Source organism: Oncorhynchus mykiss, chromosome 5 (assembly GCF_057628025.1).
Source record: "Oncorhynchus mykiss isolate SJ-2025 chromosome 5, ASM5762802v1, whole genome shotgun sequence".
Lineage (NCBI taxonomy): Eukaryota > Metazoa > Chordata > Actinopteri > Salmoniformes > Salmonidae > Oncorhynchus > Oncorhynchus mykiss.
In genome coordinates, this window is record NC_143026.1 from 72770849 (window position 1) to 72791326 (window position 20478).

General features: G+C 41.2%; 3 protein-coding genes across 13 annotated transcripts; all 3 read right to left on the reverse strand.

The window, feature by feature from the left end:
- Positions 1 to 6: 6 nt before the first annotated feature.
- Positions 7 to 10433, reverse strand: LOC110524475 (uncharacterized). 3 transcript variants are annotated; one of them, XM_021604167.3, is made up of 6 exons: positions 9964 to 10433; positions 7414 to 7484; positions 7080 to 7277; positions 5380 to 5616; positions 1022 to 1142; positions 7 to 769 (listed from the first exon to the last, which is right to left on the reverse strand). In XM_021604167.3, the coding sequence occupies exons 1-6, from the start codon at positions 10067 to 10069 to the stop codon at positions 426 to 428; spliced, it is 1077 nt and encodes a 358-aa protein (XP_021459842.3). In that variant the 5' UTR covers positions 10070 to 10433; the 3' UTR covers positions 7 to 425. The 3 variants fall into 3 exon arrangements, with proteins under 3 accessions (XP_021459842.3, XP_090091943.1, XP_090091944.1); XM_090235817.1 differs by having other exon boundaries at positions 7414 to 7703; positions 9964 to 9994; XM_090235818.1 differs by lacking the exons at positions 7 to 769; positions 1022 to 1142 and adding an exon at positions 1183 to 1344 and having other exon boundaries at positions 9964 to 10248.
- A 3315-nt stretch (positions 10434 to 13748) lies between these two features.
- On the reverse strand, positions 13749 to 18365 carry LOC110524476 (piggyBac transposable element-derived protein 2). 9 transcript variants are annotated; one of them, XM_090235812.1, is made up of 7 exons: positions 18095 to 18146; positions 17361 to 17505; positions 16811 to 16890; positions 16603 to 16670; positions 16452 to 16519; positions 16137 to 16349; positions 13749 to 15972 (listed from the first exon to the last, which is right to left on the reverse strand). In XM_090235812.1, the coding sequence occupies exons 3-7, from the start codon at positions 16849 to 16851 to the stop codon at positions 14104 to 14106; spliced, it is 2259 nt and encodes a 752-aa protein (XP_090091938.1). In that variant the 5' UTR covers positions 16852 to 16890; positions 17361 to 17505; positions 18095 to 18146; the 3' UTR covers positions 13749 to 14103. The 9 variants fall into 9 exon arrangements, with proteins under 9 accessions (XP_090091938.1, XP_090091940.1, XP_021459846.3 ...); XM_090235814.1 differs by having other exon boundaries at positions 18051 to 18102; XM_021604171.3 differs by having other exon boundaries at positions 16452 to 16670; positions 18095 to 18365.
- A 509-nt stretch (positions 18366 to 18874) lies between these two features.
- LOC149983569 (dolichyl-diphosphooligosaccharide--protein glycosyltransferase subunit DAD1-like) lies at positions 18875 to 20089 on the reverse strand. Its single transcript, XM_021604175.3, has 3 exons — positions 19533 to 20089; positions 19217 to 19376; positions 18875 to 19116 (listed from the first exon to the last, which is right to left on the reverse strand). The coding sequence occupies exons 1-2, from the start codon at positions 19741 to 19743 to the stop codon at positions 19246 to 19248; spliced, it is 342 nt and encodes a 113-aa protein (XP_021459850.1). The 5' UTR covers positions 19744 to 20089; the 3' UTR covers positions 18875 to 19116; positions 19217 to 19245.
- Between the last annotated feature and the right edge of the window lie 389 nt (positions 20090 to 20478).

The following is a 20478-nucleotide window of genomic DNA, read 5'->3' on the forward strand; positions in this document are numbered from 1 at the left end:
AAAAGACCAATTTTAAAATATTTTATTTTCCTTTAAAATGTATTTTACTGCCATCTGCTGGGCATACATTTACATGAATCCTACTACCATGAATCCTACGTCAGATAAGGAAAAGGCATGTCTTAAATGATTTACATTTTCGACTAGACCAATGTACCAATAACATACTTAATTAGGTGGCAGTGTATTACATCAGTTACATTATTATATATTTATAATATGTTCTTTATTGCAATCCTCTGACACCTACTCACTTCTTCTGTTTACTCGGTCTTTACACAGAATCGTTGGTGACGTTTTAAGTTACGCCCTGATTGAGTCCTTTCCCCAAACAGAGCATTTAAATGGTCCCCCTCCTGTATGGATAATTTCATGGCTGGTCAGACTGGTTCGTCCGCTGAATCCTTTGCCACACTCGAGAGCATTTATATGCTCTCCCCAGCGTGAGTCCATCTGTGTCTTTTAAGTGCATCAGCGTAGACAAAGCTCTTCCCACAGTCTGCACAGTGATGAGATTTCTTCCCTGCATGAGTCCTCTGATGTGTTTGCATAACATATTTATTGGTGAAGCTCTTGCCACATTGCGGGCATGTGGCTGGGGTCACCCGTAAACTCCCTCTTTTATAGGCTTTGATTTTCCCAGTCTTCAGCATTTCAATGTAATCTTTAGGGTGGTCCCTCTTCAGGTGCCCAAGGAAAAAGCGTTCTATGGTGAAGCCGATTGCACAATGGGGGCAGGGGTAGAAGGAGGACCCCCCTTCAAAGCCACCTACAGGAAAGTGAGAAGAACATCAAATTAACTCAAGTTCTACTTCATTAGCGCCATTCCACTGGGCACACACTGGTTGAATCAATGTTGTTTCCACGTCATTTCAATGGAATGAACCAACGTGGAATAGATGTTGAATTGATGTTTGTGCCCAGTGAGATAGTTAATGAGCAATGAAACATTTGTCATTTACATGGAACACATTATTATATCTAGACCATAACTGCAACCCACCCCACCAATGGTACTCACTGAAATCAACAGCATTAGCTTTCTCATCTCTATCTGGTACCGTCCCTGGATCCAATGATGTCCTGCTGCAATCTTTAATCTTCACTCCTCTTGAAACATCAAGCTCATGGTTTTCACAGTCCTTTGAAGCAGAGATGAGGGGGGATTCAGTTCAGTCAGAAAGTCAGTTCTCACTCGGCACACGACGTAATTTCAAGGTGGAAATTTTTATAATATTTGGTTGAGACGTTAATCAATGAGAGTTTAACCTTTATTCACCCGCTCAAAAAGACAGCCAGAAGTGTGTTGAATTCCCAATGTGTAATCACTATGCATTCAAACATCTAAAAGAACAATTGAATAACAATGTCAGATTTTTGGTTTAGTTGTCATCTACACTGAGTATACAAGGCATTATGAACACCTGCTCTTTCCATGACGTGTGTGCCATTCAGAGGGTGAATGGGCAAGACAAAACATGTAAGTGAACTGGGTATGGTAGTAGGTGCCAGGTGCACCGGTTTGTGTCAAGAACTTGGCTACGACTGCATGGCTCCAACACCATCATTAAGTATCCTGACGACATAACAGTGGTAGGCCTGATCACCGACAACAATGAAACGGCCTATAGGGAGGTTTTCGGAGAACTGACCGTGTGGTGCGAGGACAACAACCTCTCCCTCAATGTGAGCAAGACTAAGGAGCTGATCGTGGACTCCAGGAAAAGGCGGGCCGAACAGGCCCCCATTAACATCGACGGGGCTGTAGTGGAGCAGGTCGAGAGTTTCAAGTTCCTTGGTGTCCACATCACCAAAGAACTATCATGGTCCAAACACGCCAAGACAGTCGTGAAGAGGGCACGACAGAGCCTATTCCCCATCAGAAGACTGAAAAGATATGGCATGGGTCCCCAAATCCCCAAAAGGTTCTACAGCTGCACCATTGAGAGCATCCTGACCGGTTGCATCACCGTCTGGTATGGCAACTGTTCGGCATCTGACCGTAAGGCGCTACGGAGGGTAGTGCGAATGGCCCAGCACATCACTGGGGCCAAGCTTCCTGCCACCCAGGACCGAAATAATAGGCGGTGTCAGAGGAAGTCCCATAAGATTGTCAGAGACTCCAGTCACCCAAAAATGTTAAATGTGTCACTCATAATACCCCATAATGTCAAAGTGGAATTATGTTTATAGACATTTTTTGAAATCAATTAATAATGAAAAGCAGAGATATCGTGAGTCAAGTATTCAACACCTTTCTTGAGGCAAGCTTAAATAAGTTCAGCCGTAAAAATGTGCCAAACCAGTCACATAATACGTTGCATGGTATCATTCTGTGTGCAATAGTGTTTAACATGATTTTTGAATGACTACCTCATCTCTGTATCCCACACATATACTGAACAAAAATATAAATGCAACATGGAAGTGTTGGTCCCATGTTTAACGAGCTGAAATAAAAGATAAAGGTTCCATATGCACAAAAAGCTTATTTCTCTAATATTTTGTGCACAAATTTGTTTACATCCCTTTTAGTGAGCATTTCCACTTTGCCAAGATAAAGATAATCCACCCACCTGACAGGTGTGGCATATCAAGAAGCTGATTACACAGCATGATCATTACACAGGTGCACCTTGCGCTGGGGACAATACTGACCTACCAACCAAAAAGGCAGTAACAAACTAATTTTGGACCAATGAGCAATGTCATTTTTGCTACATTAAATACATGCTTAATCATGTGGACAAGTATCCTGCCTTTATTGTATTGTGTTTTGGAGAAAATTGGGGTCATGTTAGCAATAACTGCAAAAAAGTTTGCTTGGTAGGGTAGAATAAAATACCACTAAAATATGCAGTTTTATCACACAACACGACAAGATTTTAGGGAGTGTGTGATTGGCATGCTGATTACAAGAATGTTGTGTTCATTTCTCTATCATAGGCCGCCTCCAATGTCATTTTAGAGAATTTGTAAGTACGTCCAACCGGCGTCACAAAAGCAGACCACGTGTAACCACGCCAGCCCAGGACATTCACATCCGACTTTTTCACCTGCGGGATCGTGCGAGACAAGCCAGCAGGACAGCTGGTGAAACTGAGGAGCATTTCTGTCTGTAATAAAGCCTTTTGGTGTGGGAAAAACTCATTCTGATTGGCTGAGCCTGGCTCCCCAGTGGGTGGCCCTGGCTCCCAAGTGGGTGGGCCTCTGCCCAGTCATGTGAAATCCATATATTAGGGGTTAATGAATGTATTTCAATTGACTGATTTCCTTATATGAACTGTAACTCAGTAAAATCGTTGCATGTTGAGCAGTGAATTTCAAACAGATTCAACCACAAAGGGAGGTTTTCCAATGCCTTACATTTTTTACCCATCTGCCAATAGGTTCCATTTGTAAATAAAGCCGACACTGAATATCCCTTTGAGCATGCTGAAGTTCTTCTTTATACTTTGGCTGGTGTATCTATACACCCAGTCACTACAAAGATACAGGCGTCTTTCCCACTCAGTTGCCGGAGAGGAAGGAAACCACTCAGGGATTACACCATGAGCCCAATGGTGAGTTTAATGGCTGTGATAGGAGATAACTGTTGATGGATCAACAACATTGTCATTTAGCTTAGTATTGTGGAGTAACTACAGAGTGGAAGGAGGAAGCCTGCACAGAATACAAATATTCCAAAACATGCAATAATGCACAAAAGTAAAACTGCCAAAAATGTGTCAAAGAAATTAACTTCATGTCCTGAAAACAAAGTGTTATGCTTGGAGAAAATCCAACATCATCACGGAGTACCACTCTTCATATTTTCAAGCATGGTGGTGGCTGCATAATTTTATGGGTATGATTGTCATCGGCAAGGACTAGGGAGATTTGTAGGATAAAAAGGAAACTGAATAGAGCCAAGCTCAGGCAACAACAATATAAGTATGCTTTCCAACAGACACTGGGAAACAAACGCACCTTTCAGCAGGACAATAACCTAAGGCCAAATCTACACTGGAGTTGCTTACCAAGACAACATTGAATGTTACTGAGTGGCCTAGTTAGTTTTGACTTCAAATTGGCTTGAAAAATCGATGGCAAGACTTGAAAATGGCTGTATAGCAAATATCAACAACCAACTTGACAGAGCTTCAATAATAAAAATTAAAAAAAGAATGTGCAAATATTGTACAATCCAGGTGTTCAAAGCTTAGACTTAAATTATTTTTTTTTTACCCCTTTGTCTCCCCAATTTCGTGGTATCCAGTAGCTACTATCTTGTCTCATTGCTACAACTCCCGTACAGGCTCGGGAGAGACGAAGGCTGAATGTCATGCGTCCTCCCAACCAGCCGTACTTCTTCTTAACACAGCGCGCATCCAACCCGGAAGCCAGCCGCACCAATGTGTCGGAGGCTACACCGTGCACCTGGCAACCTTGGCTAGCGCGCACTGCGCCCGGCCCACCACAGGAGTCGCTGGTGCGCGATGAGACAAGGAGATCCCTACCGACCAATCCCTCCCTAACCCGGATGACGCTAGGCCAATTGTGCGTCGCCCCACGGACCTCCTGGTCGCGGCCGGTTACGACAGAGCCTGGGCGCGAACCCAGGGACTCTGATGGCACAGCTGGCGCAGTACAGCGCCCTTAACCACTGCGCCACCCGGGAGGCCAAAGCTCTTAGACTTACCCAGAAAGACTCACAGCTGAATTCGCTGCACAGGTGATTCTAACATGTATTGACTCAAGGGTGTGAATACTTATGTAAATGAGACATTTCTGTATTTTATGTTCAATAAATTTGCTAAAATTTCTTAAAACATGTTTTCACTTTGTCATTATGGGGTATTGTGGGTCGAGGGGTGAGAGAATTTAAAAATAAATAAATGTTGAATTCAGGCGGTAAAAACAAAATGTGGAATAAGTAAAGGGGAATTAATACTTTCTGAAGCCACATCACAATACGTTGCCAAATTGCATTGATTCAACAAGTTTTTTGCTCAGTGGGTTACCTTTAAGAATTGGCTGAATACTAACTAGGCCCAGCACTCAAGCTAGTAGCTGCTCAAGAAAGCTATGCTTTGTGTTTATGAAATCTTAACTTTGTTATGAAGCTATAGGCTTAAATTTAGACATTGTCGCCACACCTATACCTGGCCTACTTCTTGTATATGTCAGTAGCCCACTACATATGCAGTCACATAGTGGCAGAAAGAATGAAGACTGAAAGATAGATTTGTGGTACACAGCATAAAATATGTAGGGTGCAGAATGGTGAAAACAACGAGTGGAATTAATTAACTTTTAGTATGGCCCTTCAAGAAGCTAACCCTACAAAACATCTCAAAGTGTGTATTTCACTCTACGTTATTACACGCTTGAACTTACCTGCACATGATCACTTTCCATCTCACTGTCCTCTGTATCCTCTGTATCTGAGCATGATGATGATGTTTCCAACGGTTCCCAAGGTACTGACACTTTCACAACATCCTCATCTTCTGACTTCAACCCGTCTTCATCCTCTTCCTTCTTCACTGTAAATAGGGCAACTTTCTCTTCATCTACTGGCAGAAGGGAGCATTCTTCAGACTCCTCTTTGACTGGGACTGGAGAAGGCAGCACCTGACACAGAGAAAACAAAGTACCAGTCACAAGTTTGGACACACCTACTCATTCAAGGGTTTCTCTTTATTTATTTTTTACTAATTTCTACATTGTAGAATAATAGTGAAGACATCAAAACTATGAAATAACACATATGGAATCAAGTAGTAACCATTTTTTTTGTTTTTTATATTTTATATTTAATATTCTTTAAAGTAGCCACCCTTTGCCTTGATGACAGCTTTGCACACACTTGGCATTCTCTCAACCAGCTTCTTAATGCATTTCAATTAAAAAGGTGTGCCTTGTTAAAAGTTCATTTGTGGAATTTCTTTCCTTCTTAATGCGTCTGAGCCAATCAGTTGTGTTGTGACAAGGTAGGGGTGGTATACAGAAGACAGCCCTATTTGGCAAAAGACCAAGTCCAAATTATGGCAAGAACAGCTCAAATAAGCAAAGAGAAATGACAGTCCATCATTACTTTAAAACATGAAGATCAGTCAATCCAAAAAAATGTCAAGAACTTTTAAAGTTTCTTCAAGTGCAGTTGCAAAAACCATCAAGAGCTGAAACTGTCTCTCATGGGATCGCCGCCACAGGTAAGGAAGACCCAGAGTTACCTCTGCTGCAGAGGATAAGTTAATTAGAGCCTCAGAAATTGCAGCCCAAATTAATTGCTTCACAGAGTTCAATTAAGAGACATCTGAACAGTTGATATTGAGATTCATGGTCGAATTGCTGCAAAGAAACCACTACTAAAAGACCCCAATGAGAAGAAGAGTTGCTTGGGCCAAAAAACACGAGCAATGGACATTAGACCGGTGGAAATCTGTCCTTTGGTCTGATGAGTCCAAATTTGAAATTTTTGGTTCCAACCACTGTCTTCATGAGCTGCAGAGTAGATGAACGGATGATCTCTGCATGTGTGGTTCCCACCGTGAAGCATGGAGGAGGAGGTGTGATGGTGCTTTGCTGGTGACACTGTCAGTGATTTATTTAGAATTAAAGGCACACTTAAGTAGCATGGCTACCACAGCATTCTGCAGCGATACACCATCACATCTGGTTTGTGCTTAGTGGGACTATCATTTGTTTTTCAACAGGACAATGACCCAAAACACACCTCCAAGCTGTGTAAGAGCTATTTGACCAAGAAGGAGAGTGATTGAGTGCTGCGTCAGATGACCTGGCCTCCACAATAATCCGATCTCAACCCAATTGAGATGGTTTGGGATGAGTTGGACCGCAGACTGAAGGAAAAGCAGCCAACAGGTGCTCAGCATACTCCTTCAAGACTGTTGGAAAAGCATTCCAGGTGAAACCGGTTGAGAGAATGCCAAGAGTTTGCAAAGCTGTTATCAAGGCAATGGGTGGCTACTTTGAAACCATTGAATGAGTAGGTGTCCAAACTTTGACTGGTACTGTAATTCTAACACCTCTGGGCCTTGTAAGTGGGCTTGCAGTGTAAAAGAGATACTTACCTTTAGATGTGTCATGCCTTTATGTCCACACTCCTGCTCTGTGACTCCATGTATGTCTGAAACTGTGTCAAAGGAAGGATCTTGTTCATCGGGGTCCTCCTTTTGACAAACCTGGGATGTTTCAACGCCTAACGACACAGCTGAAATCGGACATTCTTCAGCCTCCTCTTTAACCTCACTCCAATGTAGTGAGGGATCCTAGAACAGACCACCGTTGGTGTTAGAAGAATAAACTCAATTTGACCAATAAAACCTGTTAATGGATAGCCGATTAGTTTAGATGTAAAACTAAATATTTTATCATTTTGAAGAACGAATAAAAATGTGGGTTAACCTCTTCTGGCTGATCACTGCTTTCACATCTCCCATATTGATCCATCTTCAGTAGATGAACAGACTCGTGACCTGTCAATAACAAAACAAACCACCCAAATGTTGAGTTAGATCAATTAGGATTAAGTACCTTGTCAGCTCTGGGATTCAAACTAGTGATTCTTCGGTTTCTGGCCCGGCTAAGCTACCTTCCCCCCCTGATGTTAGCTTAAGGGCAATTCCAAAGTTTCTCTTTGACCTTAACTTCCCTCTTTTTTGCTTTTCAGCATTTGTCAGTGGCATGGTGACAATCTGTGAAAAAAAAACATTTGAGTGGAATGACTGATGGACATGTGAATTAATCTTTATTACAACACTAACATTAGTATCAAGATGTTTACAATCAATTAATTCACCCCTTGAAAACAACTGCATTTGCTAAATCACAAACACACACGTGTGTTCCTCCCCCAGCCAATCAGTGACCTTCTTCAAAGTTTCCGTACAAAACACTTTCAAGCGGATAGAGATTCAAAAAGTCCAAAGAGGGATAGATTCACAATGATATCACAGCTGCATTTGCACAGATCCATATACTGTGTGTGCCTCCAGTTGACAAACTACACTTCCTCCCCAGCTTACTCCAGGCTTTACCAAATTTATTTCATTTTTTGCCCTAGCACTACACAGCTGATTCAAATAATCAACTAATAATCAAGCATTAGGGCCTGGTCCGGGGATGAGCATCATGTCCACGTTAATGATCGATGTTCTGATGTTCAGAAGCTCTTTTCGGTCATAGGAAATGGAGGAAACGTTATGTACAAACAGTTTAAATCAGCACCCCCCAACCAGTAAAATGGCTGCTATCCAATCCAGCGCCATTCTCTCAATGTTTGATAGAGAAGTTAAAATCCTGTGCGAGTTAAAAATCCTTTGCAAGTTTTCACCATTATGCTTGCTTAATTTTGCTCACTCAGAGCTATGGCTAATTTAGGTTCCAAATGTCCACCAACAGGTTGGAAAATGGACCCAAAAAGTATGTATACACAAAAAGCTTATTTCTCCCCAGTTTTGTACGCAAATGTGTTTACATGCCAGTTTGAGTATTTCTCCTTTGCCAAGATAATCCATCCACCTGACATTCGTGGCATATCAGGAAACTGATTAATCCAGCCACCTGACATTCGTGGCATATCAGGAAGCTGATTAAACAGCATGATCAGGGGACAATAAAAACCCACTAAAATGTGTACTTTTGTCACAACACAATGCCACAGATGTCTCAAGTTCTGAGGGAGTGTGCAATTCTCATTGTGAGTGCAGGAATGTGCACCAGAGCAGTTGCTAGAGAATTTAATGTTAATGTCGCTACCCCAAGCCACCTCCAAAGTAGTTTTCGAGAATATGGCAGTACATCCAAACGGCCTCACAACCGATCATCTGAGACCAGCCACCCAGACAGCTGATGAAACAGTGGGTTTGCACAAACAAAAAAATTCTGCACAAACTGTCAGAACCCGCATCAGGGAAGCTCATCTGCTTGCTCGTCGTCCTCACCTGGGTTTTGACCAAACTGCAGTTCGAAGTTGTAACTGACTTCAGTGGGCAAACGCTCACATTTGATGGCCACTGCCACGTTGGAGAAGTGCGCTCTTCACGGATGAATCACTGTTTCAACGATATTGGGCAGATGGCAAACATTGTGTATGGCGTCGTGTGGTGAACAGTTTGCTGATGTCAATGTTGTGAAAAGAGTGCTCAATGGTGGGGTTATGGTATGCGCAAGCATAAGCTATGGACAGCGAACACAATTGCATTTAATTTATGGCAATTTGAATGCACAGAGATACCGTGATAAGATCCTGAGGCCCATTGTCGTGCCATTCATCCGCCGCCATCACCTCATGTTTCAGCATAATAATGCAAGGCTCTGTAGTCTGTACACAATTCATGGATGTTGAAAAAGTCCCAGTTTTTCCATGGCCTGCATACTCACCATACATTTCACCAATTGAGCATGTTTGGGATGCTTTGGACGTGTGAGATAGCCTGTTCCAGTTCCCGACAATATTCAGCCACTTAGCACAGCCATTGAAGAGGTGTGGGACAACATTCCACAAACAGGCTGATCAACTCTATGAGATGTGTTGTGCTGCATGAGGCAAATTGTGGTCACACCAGACACTGACTGGTTCTGATCCACGCCTCTACCTTTTTTTATGTAGGTATTTGTGACCAACAAATGCATAGCTGTATTCCCAGGCATGTGAAATCCATTGATTAGGGCCTAATGTATTTATATTGACTGATTACCTTATTAACTGTAACTCAGTAAAATCTTTGAAATAGTTGCATGTTGCGTTTATTTATATAGCTGTATACTAGTTCGTGGAATTGCCCAAAAGCTAACGTTGGCTTGTAGCTAGATAGCTATCTATTATATTCTAGCTAGATAATCCGATTATATTTGGCAAAATGATGGCTTCTACAGCTAGCTACACAACCAACTTGTCATCAAATAAAGTGCATATATGTTTAGATAAATATATACGCATAAAAATATATTTACCTGTAACATGGATGTTTTCAGAAGTATCCGAGACTCGGGGAATATTATTGCGGTTGCACATACGGAAACTCGAAAAGACCAAAATACCAGATTTTGAAAAATACATTCCTTACCTTTAAAGGCTTTTTTTGCTACCTCAGCTGGACATACATGAAAGTGAATCATACTTCCCTGCAATTGGTACGTCAAAAGAACGAAGCCTTCTTGGATAAAAATAACGTTCAATGAATTTGAACGAGACCAATGTACCAACAAGAACGGAACCCCCGTTAGACCCCTTTCTGTGTTTGCAAACATTGCGGCACGATGGCAATGCGCGAAAGTTAGTGGCAGAACATGGGGGAGTTCTTACAGAAAGCCAGCAAAAAAAACAACATATATTTAGATGTTGCTTAAGAGTGCTTGTCATACTACTTTTGGATTATAATAGGATTTTAAGGCTCGTATGAATGTTTTGCTTAATACATTTTATCTATAATTTCTCTTCATTCTTTATCTTCATATGACAAGGATCAAAAATGATTTGCCAGTAGATTGGCGACTTGATTCATGATGATGACTTGATTCATGATGATGACTGCTAGCTAAGATTTTGAAAGTATGATGTTGACATGATCAGTCCAATCAAAGCTACTGTACATATAACGTGATTTGACGTCATTCTGTGGCCAATGACCTTGAACCTTCTTGGATGGGCACTTCTAATGTAACTCTATGGCAGCACCCAAGGGGATAGAGATTTCTAGCTCTACCCTTAGACTTGGCGGTGATTTAGTGTCCCCATGAGTGACAGAATACTAAGCCAATCACGGCACAACGCTCTATTTTCTGCTGGCTTGCCCCAGCACCGCAGAAAGCACTGAGCTAGGCTGAAACACCTGCATGTTGGAGCTGCCTTACTCAAGAAAACAAAAGAGAGACCATGTTTGTATGTGGCTTTATTAATAACCTCTCAGAGCTACCCCCTACTTTTTTCAATTTCCGCCTGAAGACATACCCAAATCTAACAGCCTGTAGCTCAGGCACAGAACCAAGGATATGCATATTCTTGGTACTATTTGAAAGAAAACACTGAAGTTTGTGTAAATGTGAATTGAATGTAGGAGAATATAACACAATATATCTACCCAGGTTGTATGAGTGTTATTTGCCGGACAGTGCCTGTTTGGCGACACTTTTACTACGTCCGAAAGTATATCCGTAAGTGGTAGACGGTTCTGATTAGGAAGTCGTCATTTGCAGTGCCCATGGAGCCATTAAATCCAGTTGTTAGATGCTACCAACCTCCTCCAAATCAAAACCAAACATGGATAGCAATGTTTGCGCGCGCACTCTATTCCACTTTCTCTCTGCGTCAACAAGGTGCCCATATTGCGAGGCTGATTAGCTGGGACAAACAGGTGTGCAAGCAAAGTGTGAGGTTCTGTGTTATACACTTTAGCCCTTACCATATCATATGTGATGGAATAATATTTGCTGTTGGCTTGTGTGGGTATATGTGTTATGCAACATAGCTGACTTGAGACATTGTTAACAGTTTCAGGGCCATGGGCCTTTCTCGTGATGGAAAATTACAGAAGAACATCAAAACAGACACATACAGAACGTAGTGTAGGGAACAAACTGTATTTTGTTAGAGAACAGGAGCCAGGTGCTTTATAACTGTATCGAGCACGGGCGCATAGATATTCTACACAACTACAACGACTGACCGCTGAAGCGCCTAGGGGGCTGGGACCAGCCTGTGCGCCAACAGTCAACGATAGGCTGAGTGAGTCTAAACCACGCCCAGTCTCTACTCTGACAGGCCGGCTCGGAAGCAGGAACTACTTTTGTCAGAGTATATTATAATATCTTTGTCAGGAACAAGTCAGTACTCTGTTTGCCCTGCGAGGTGGGACGTATATACGAAAATTGCATTTACCACTTATTGCTTAGCTAATAAAAAATACATAGTATACAATAAGGTGACTCAGTGTCATATTTATCCTGATATCAGATTCGATTGACGCAACCCTTAACAAAAGCGAGAACATGAAATCCATGTTTGGGTTTGATTTGGAGTTGGTGGTAGAGTCTAACAATTGGATTTAATTATTTAATGGGCACTGCTCAGTGATGCCAAAAACAACTTTCTAAATCAGTACCATCCACTGATTTACTGCCCGACGTGGAAAAAGCATAGTCAAGCAGGTGCCATAGTTGGATAAAATGATGTACTGCTACGATCTTCAACCCTCTTGAAACGTCATGCTCCTTTGAAGCAGAGATGAGGGGAGATTCAGTTCAGTCAAAAAATAACCTTCATTAATTGGCTGAATACTATCTAGGCCTGCATTTTGCACTGACTATGCACACTCACTGCACTCTACCCACACATACTTACGCTGACATGCCAACACACAATTTACAAGAGACTGCTGAGGGGAGTCATAATAATGCTCAGAACGATGTAAATGGAATGACATCATACACCTGGAAACCATGTTTGATGTATTTGATACCATTCCACTGATTCTGCTCCATTCATTACCACAAGCCCGTTCTGCCCAATTAAGGTTTCACACTGCCCACACAGTTTCACATTTGCTGCTACTCTGTTTGCTATACTGAACAAAAATATAAATGCAACATGCAACAATTTCTAAGATTTTACTGAGTTACAGTTCATAGAAGGAAATCAGCCAGTTTTATTTAATTAATTAGGCCCTAATTTATGGATTTCACATGACTGGGCAATGGGTGCAGCCATGGGTGGGGCTGGTGGGGGCATAGGCTCACCCACTTGGGAGTACTGAACAAAAATATAAAATAAACATGTAAAGGGTTGGTCCCATGTTTCATGAGGTGAAATAAAAGATCCCAGAAATTGTCCATACGCACAAAAGGCTTATTTCTTTCCAATTTTGTGCACAAATTTGTTGACATCCCGGTTAGTGAGCATTTCTCCTTTGCCATCCACCTGACAGGTGTGTCATGTCAATAATCCGATTAAACAGCATGATCAGGGCGGCAGGTACCCTAGTGGTTAGAGCCAGTAACCGAAAGGTTGCTGGATCGAATCCCCGAGCTGACAAGGTAAAAATCTGTCGTTCTGCCCCTGAACAAGGCACTTAACTCACTGTTCCCCGGTAGGCCATCATTGTAAGTAAGAATTTGTTCTTAACTGACTTGCCTAGTTCAATTAAGGTTACACATCATTACACAGGTGCGCTTTGTTCTGGGGACAATAAAAGGCCACGAAAATGTGCAGTTTTGTCACACAACACAATGCCACAGATGCCTCAAGGTTTGAAGGTGTGTGCAATTGGCATGGAATGCAAGAATGTACAGGGCTGTTGCCAGATAATTGAATGTTAATTTCTCTACAATAAGCTGCCTCAAATGTCATTTTAGTGAATTTGGCAGTACTTCCAACTGGCCTCACAACTGCACACCACGTGTAACCGCGCCAGTCCAGGACATCCACATCTGGCTGAATTGTGGAATTGTCTGAAACCAGCCACCTGGACAGCTGATGAAACTATTTCAGAGTATTTCTGTCTGTAATAAAGCCCTTTTGTGGGGAAAACTAATTCTGATTTGCTGTGCCCCTACCCCGTAATGTAAAATCTATAGATTGGGGTCTAATTTATTTATTTCAACTGACTGATTTTGTTGTAGTAACTGTAACTCAGTAAAATTGTTGTATATTGTGTTTTATATTTTTGTTCAGTATAGGTAGGGTGCAAAATAGTCAAAAAAAACTAGTGGAAAAAATGAACTTCTGAACAAAGAGGCAACAGTGAGAAACAAGTAGCGCATTTTTATTTGTGCAACACAAATTATAATAATTCAGTAAACCTTAGTAAATGTACATGTCCTTATGAAACAATAATACAAAAACATGTTCAAGTGAAGTAAAACATAAGTAAAAAAGTAACCTTTACTTCATGGTAGTCCAAATTATAGGCATCACAGTAACAGCAAAAATGGCCACAATTAACAGTATCAATGTTGAAACACTGAGAACAATTAGATTGTCCATCAACTTCATGGAAACTTCCATATAATAGGAAAACAACAAAAACGAATGTTTTCGAATAAATATTTTTTTATGTAACAAAAAGCCAACATAATATTATTGTGCTCTGATAATGATCACTTCTGGTGATAACACACAAAGCACTGCTGCTTGTTGTTCAGACACAAAAACAACTTTCCATCACCACACTTGGAACACTTCCACCTCGAGACGCCCTTGACGCACAGGTTGCACCTTCCTCTCTGTTCCCCAAAGATAGGCCAGTGTCCAAGGCAGTCATAACGGACATCTGCTGTAGGCTGTAAGGCTCTGGGATTGTGCAGCCGCTTTGGAGTTGTGTGTGGATTTGGAGGAACTGATGGTTGGCCAACCCTGGTTGGGAGTTTGTTGACTACTTTTAGAGTCCCTGCCACAGACAAACGAAACCTTTTTAGGTGCACTGGTTTTTCCTTGAGAAGGTCACAGTCCCGCTTGTACATCAGCCAACCATTGGCAATGCACAGATCAAGGATGTATCCAAACAGAGGTAGGTACCACCGGCGTGCCTTCATAGGTGTCTTGTACAGACGCACCAGCATATCAGACAGATCGATGCCCTCCTTTGCTTGAATATAAGCCGACATGACCGATGGGCATGTGATATCAATCTTTTGATGGGTCTCCCGACAGAACCGCCTAACATACCCCAGAGGTTCAATTCCACATGCATTGCTTAGTATTGAGACACTCTTTTTGTCCAACCACCTGACAGCAATCACCCCCTCTTGAGAACAGTAGTCGTATGCTCCACGCCCTAGCTTTGCAAGATCCTTGTCATCCATTGCAGTTGCTCCACCTGTGCCGTTTGCTCTCACAGTGCCAATACACCTCACACCCAGTCTGGCCTGCAGGGACTTTACCAGGTCAAGACTGATGAGGTAGTTGTCACAGAAAACAACTGTAGCCTCTGGCTCTGCAATAGATGTACAGAGGGTGGTGACAACCTTGGTACTCAGCAGAGGATTCTGTTCGTCTACATTTAGCCCACTGTTGAGAAATGTTGTATCCCCTTGGTACAGTAGCAGGTCATGGATAATACCTGAAGAACTGCCCCGACAGAATAACCTAAAACCAAATTTGTCATGCTGATTAGATTTGTAATGACGAAGATTTCCTACTTTGGTGCCTTTGTAAGCTACCATGACTTCAGCTATGCTTTGCCTGTTGGTTGGCTGTATGAGGAGACACTGTTGACGCAGCATGTTAAAAAGAGGTCGGATCTTGTAGAAGCGGTCAGTACTGTGATTATTTTGCATGTTGTCATTGAAGTGAAGAAACCTGCAGAGTGACTGGAACCTTCTCACAGACATGGTATCAGCCACAGGTGGGAAGCGAGAGTCAGAATGCCAGTAGTCCACAAAGGTTGGAAAGTCAAAAACACCCATGTAGAGAAGCATAGACAAGAAATCCTCAATTTCTCCAGAGTTTGTGTTGATTGCGGATCCAGTCTGTTGAACAGAGTAAAGGTTGGTCTGCTCAGCAATGTGTGCAATCATCTGATCAGTGAAGAACATCTTGAAATATTGATAGGGGGATTGAACACACTGTGGTGCCACAAACACTGGATCTGGAACTTGGAAGGAATCTATGTCGGCCTTCTTCCAAAGCGGATGTCTTGGCTGTGTTTTGAAGGAACTAGAATTAAATGGGCATACAACTGTGTCGAGATTGTGGTTATATGCGTCTGTAGGAACCAATATAATTACATTTCTGCTTTTTCTCTTCTTTCTCTTGGGAGACTCTGCGGTTTTAGGGTATGGGGAAGCATCTCCTTTTGTAAGCTTAGAAGGGGACTCATCCTCCAGATCTCCTGGTTTTGGAATATCCTCTAGGTCATCATCCTCTGAGTCACTTAGGTCTTCCATCTCTGAATCCAGGGGATCCTGTGGTAGAATGGCCACAGCAGCTCTTGGCCTCTTTCTACTGAGGGTTTTTGTGTCCATGTGCTATCAAAGAAAAAAACATGACATTTTCCATAACATCCATAAAATATTGTTAGGAGGCCCATTGACAAGCACAGCTAAAGAGATAATGCACACAAACCTAACCTTACAAAACATCTCAAAGTGTGTCTATTTCACTCAGTCTATTATTAAATGTTTGAACTCACCAGCACATTATCACTGTCCTCTGTATCTGAACATGATGATGATGGTGATGTTTCCAACAGCTCCCAAGGCACTGACACTTTCACAAGATCCTCATCTTCTGACTTCAACCAGTCTTCATTCTCTTCGTCCTTCACTGTAATTGAGGCAATTTCATCTACTGGCACAAGGGAGCATTCTTCAGACTCTTTGACTGGGACTAGAGAAGGCAGCACCTGACACGGAGAAAACATAATTAATTAATGTATCATTTTATTTCTAACAATAACTCTGTGCCTTGTAACAAGCCTTGCACAGTTAAGGACATAGCCACTTACCTTTACTTTGAGATACTTCATGCGTTTATGTACACGCTCTTGTTCTGTGACTCCATGAATGTCTGAAACTGTATCAAAGGAGGGATCTTGTTCAATTGGGTCCTCCTTTAGACAAACCTGGGATATTTCAACTCCTAATGAAACTGCTGACCCTTGGCTCTGCTGAATCTCACATTCTTCAGCCTCCTCTTTGACCTGCCTCCAATGCAGTGAGTGATCCTAGAACAGACCATGGTTGGGGTTAGGGAAATAAACTATTTGACCAATAGAACTTGTTAATGAACAGCCAATTGTGTTAGATATGGTAGAATTAATTGCTTCTCATTTTGAAGAATGGATAAAAATGTGGGTTAACCTACAAAAAGCTCTCCTGGCTGACCACTGCTTTCATATCTCCCATATTGATCCATCTTCAGCAGATGATGATGAAACTCATGCCCTGTCAATAATAATAATACATGTTATTGCACCTTTCAAGATCCAAGGACACATACAGAGTAAGGAATAGAATAAAACAGCAAATATAAACAGGACATTACTAAGAGCAAAAGTAAATTCCCCAAAATGTGTGACCAAGTTTTCCAAAAACATAAATATCTGCTCTGAAATAAGATTAAAAGATGTCTGCTGAAAGAATGGGGTGTCAGCTTTGTGATATGACAACTTAGTTATACAAAAAAAGTATCTGGTTATTAAGAAGTGGATTAACCCCCTGGTAACATATTTATGGTAACGGAATGAAATGATGGGTCCCTGCTTTGTTCTAGACACATAAATTAATTATGGATTTGAATGTCATTCTCTTTGTGATGATGCAGCATAAATAGGTACACAAAGTTATAAATCATTTGTATGGAAATGTACATTGAAAGGGTAATTGATCAAACTCACAAAACACTAGAAACATACATTTTCCTTTGCTTTTAGCCTTTGCTTTTCTCAAACTGTGCCTCTTCCTGTCTTTTTCTTTGACCTCCTCATAACTCCCCTTCTCCTTTAGTCTTTGCCTGTATCTTCTTTGCTTTTCAGCATTTGTCAGTGGCATGGTGACAATCTGTGAATAATACATTTGAGTGAAATGACTGACAAACAATTTAATTAATCGTTATTACAAGATTACTACTATCAATATGTTTACAATTCACTGATTTACTCCTTAGAGATCTGCATTTGAGAAAGTGTGTGTATCCCTCTTCCCCTAGAGTTTGTGTAGCAAAACGCTTTCAAGTGGATGTGGATTCGAAGTCTAAAGTCTGGATAGATCCACAAAGATATCCAGCTGCATTAGATTATGAAGGAACAGAGGCACACACACTCTTAGCTTTCATTTGACATCTACTTTGATGTTCTTATGAACTTCACACGTTCGTCTTCATGGCTCCTTATACCCAGAGTTTCCAAATGTACTCTTTATTAAAGCTACCGGTATGTGAAAATGCCCAAGCTAACTACAATAGCTAGCAAGTTGGCTGCCGCTAGCTTTTCTAGATAATTAGTTATAACTAGCATATTGCTTGAATAGCTAGCTACACACCAACTTGTCAGCAATATTATAACGATCATAGTTTATATAAATATATGTGTAGAAAATATCTTTACAAGTTACATGGATGCTTTCAGAAGTATCAAAACGGTATAGAAACCTTTCTCTGGAAGTATATGGGGGTCGGGGAATATGTTCGTAGTTGCACATACGGAATCTTGAAAAGACCAAAATACTAGCTACAAAGTCTGAAAATATGTTTTATTTCCCTTTAAAATGTATTTTACTGCCTTCTGCTGGGCATATACGAAAGTGAATCCTACTGCCCTACAGTTTCGTCAGATAACGAAAAAGGTATGTTCTGATAAATGCCACGTTCAAAACAACTGGGAACTCGGAAACCTTTATTATTCGTGTTTACGGTTGCCTCTTCTTAAAATTGTTTCATCATAGTTAGTGATACTCAGTCATGCGAGACAGAACATACTTACCAAGCTCTCGCAAGACTTATTGAAAAGGTCGTGTGGAGAGCTGTCCTTTTTCTTTCGCTTATTTCTGCATCATTCGTGGGGGACAACGTGTTTACTGTTGCCTTATTTTGAACTAGATCAATGTACCAAGATGAACAGACTTGGCCAAGTTTTGATTGCTTGCAATTAATAAAGGTGTAATCATTACATTAGTTATGAAAAATAGACAGATTTGGAGGGTGTCAGAGAAAAAATTATCTGTGAATTTAGCATGTCTTTTATATTTGAATACTGCTGTCTATAGCTAATCATTAGGTCATACACATGTAGTATGAAACAGCCCTACAGTTCAAGTAGCTTTAGAATAAGTCCGATTGGGGAGTTGTCTCCAGTCCTAGTTATTGAATGGTCTGCTCAGAAAATCATTATCAATAACGCTAAAGAGATATTCCATTAAAATCACAACAAAATCAACAATTATTTTTATTTCAACAATCTCAAGTGGTTTGCAACAATCATACAAACAGTACAAAATAATTATTTGAGAAACTGACAGTTGAGTGACAGAAATTTGTAGAAGATGTGGGTATTATCACAGTCATTATTGATCGGCCCATGCACTTACAGTTAGGGTAAATTAGGGAGGCAAAATCTTATTGTATGAATGTTGTCTTGAGGTGACAGGTGCATTTTGGTCAAGTCTGTTGTTAATCTGTGAAATGAAATAAACAAGAATCATGTCAGTAACATGCAGATTCATAACACTGGATAACAATTACTGTGAAGATGTACTTTGTGCATACTGTTCACACCTGGTCTGAGGGTTCAAATAATTTGTTTCTCAACCAATAAAATTAATGACCACGAGGTGCAGGACAGTGTGGGCTAATAAGAAATCGGCAAAGGCCCTCTCCTGGGATATGGACAGGAAGTCTCCTTTGTTATCTGGATTGATCTGGATACGCAGGCAGACTGTTGGCAGGCCAGAAAAAAATGGGGTGAGTTGATCAGAAACCATTTCACAATAATGGTGGCTGCCATTGGTTGGCCTCACGCTTCACTGATGTACAATACAGCTGAATATCACAAGATTATGCAAATACATTTACAGTTGAGTGTTTAAATTACCTCCCAGGATGAAGGCTCCAACACAAGATATGAACCCGGCCAGAAAGCTGTTGAATGGGAAGGTGCCAACCAGCAAGCAGTACAGAAACTGCAATGCACCAGTTAACAAGATGTAGAAAAGGTAGGCGTCGACCACTTTCAATTTATTCGATGTTTTGGTCCTGTATTCCTCCAAGAATCGAGAAATAACTGAAATTACCGAGTTAGACATGTTTTCTTATTAACAAAAGCCCCAAAACGTGCAAAGACAATCAGGATGCAAGTCGCTTCCGTCAGATGCCGCACAAAAATGACGTGTCACTGAAACTGGGGTGTATTCATTACGCCGATTCTGCTGCCAAACGTTTCGTCTATTGCAAAACTGCGAACAGAAAAAGGTTAGTGTTATCCGGAATCCTTGGGACGTCCCTACCCTAAACCTATACCTCAGTGTCCTAAACCCTAACCAGAGAGATTACAGAAAGGATGAGATAGGAATTCAATTGGACAATGAATGGAAAAACAGGCTCATAAGCAAACATTTAATTTCTACACCGGTTGTATTCAGCACGTGACAAATACAATTTGATTTGACATATAAAACCCCACCCAGCAGACCGTCGACCAATCGCGTTCGTTGTCATGCCGCTTTATACAATGGGTGGGTCTTATCCTGAACGCTGATTAGTTAAAACTGCATTCCAGCCTGTGTCTATTTAAGCAACACGACCCGAGGTGGTGTGGTATATGGCCCATATATACCAAGGCTATGGGCTGTTCTTAGGCACAAAGCAACACGGAATGCCATGATATAACCTTAGCCTTGTAATATTGGCCATATACCACAAACTCCTGAGGTGCCTTATTGCTTTGCTTTATCTTGGCCAGGTCGCAATTGTAAATGAGAACTTGTTCTCAACTTGCCTACCTGGTTAAATAAAGGTGAAATAAATAAAATAAAAATTCG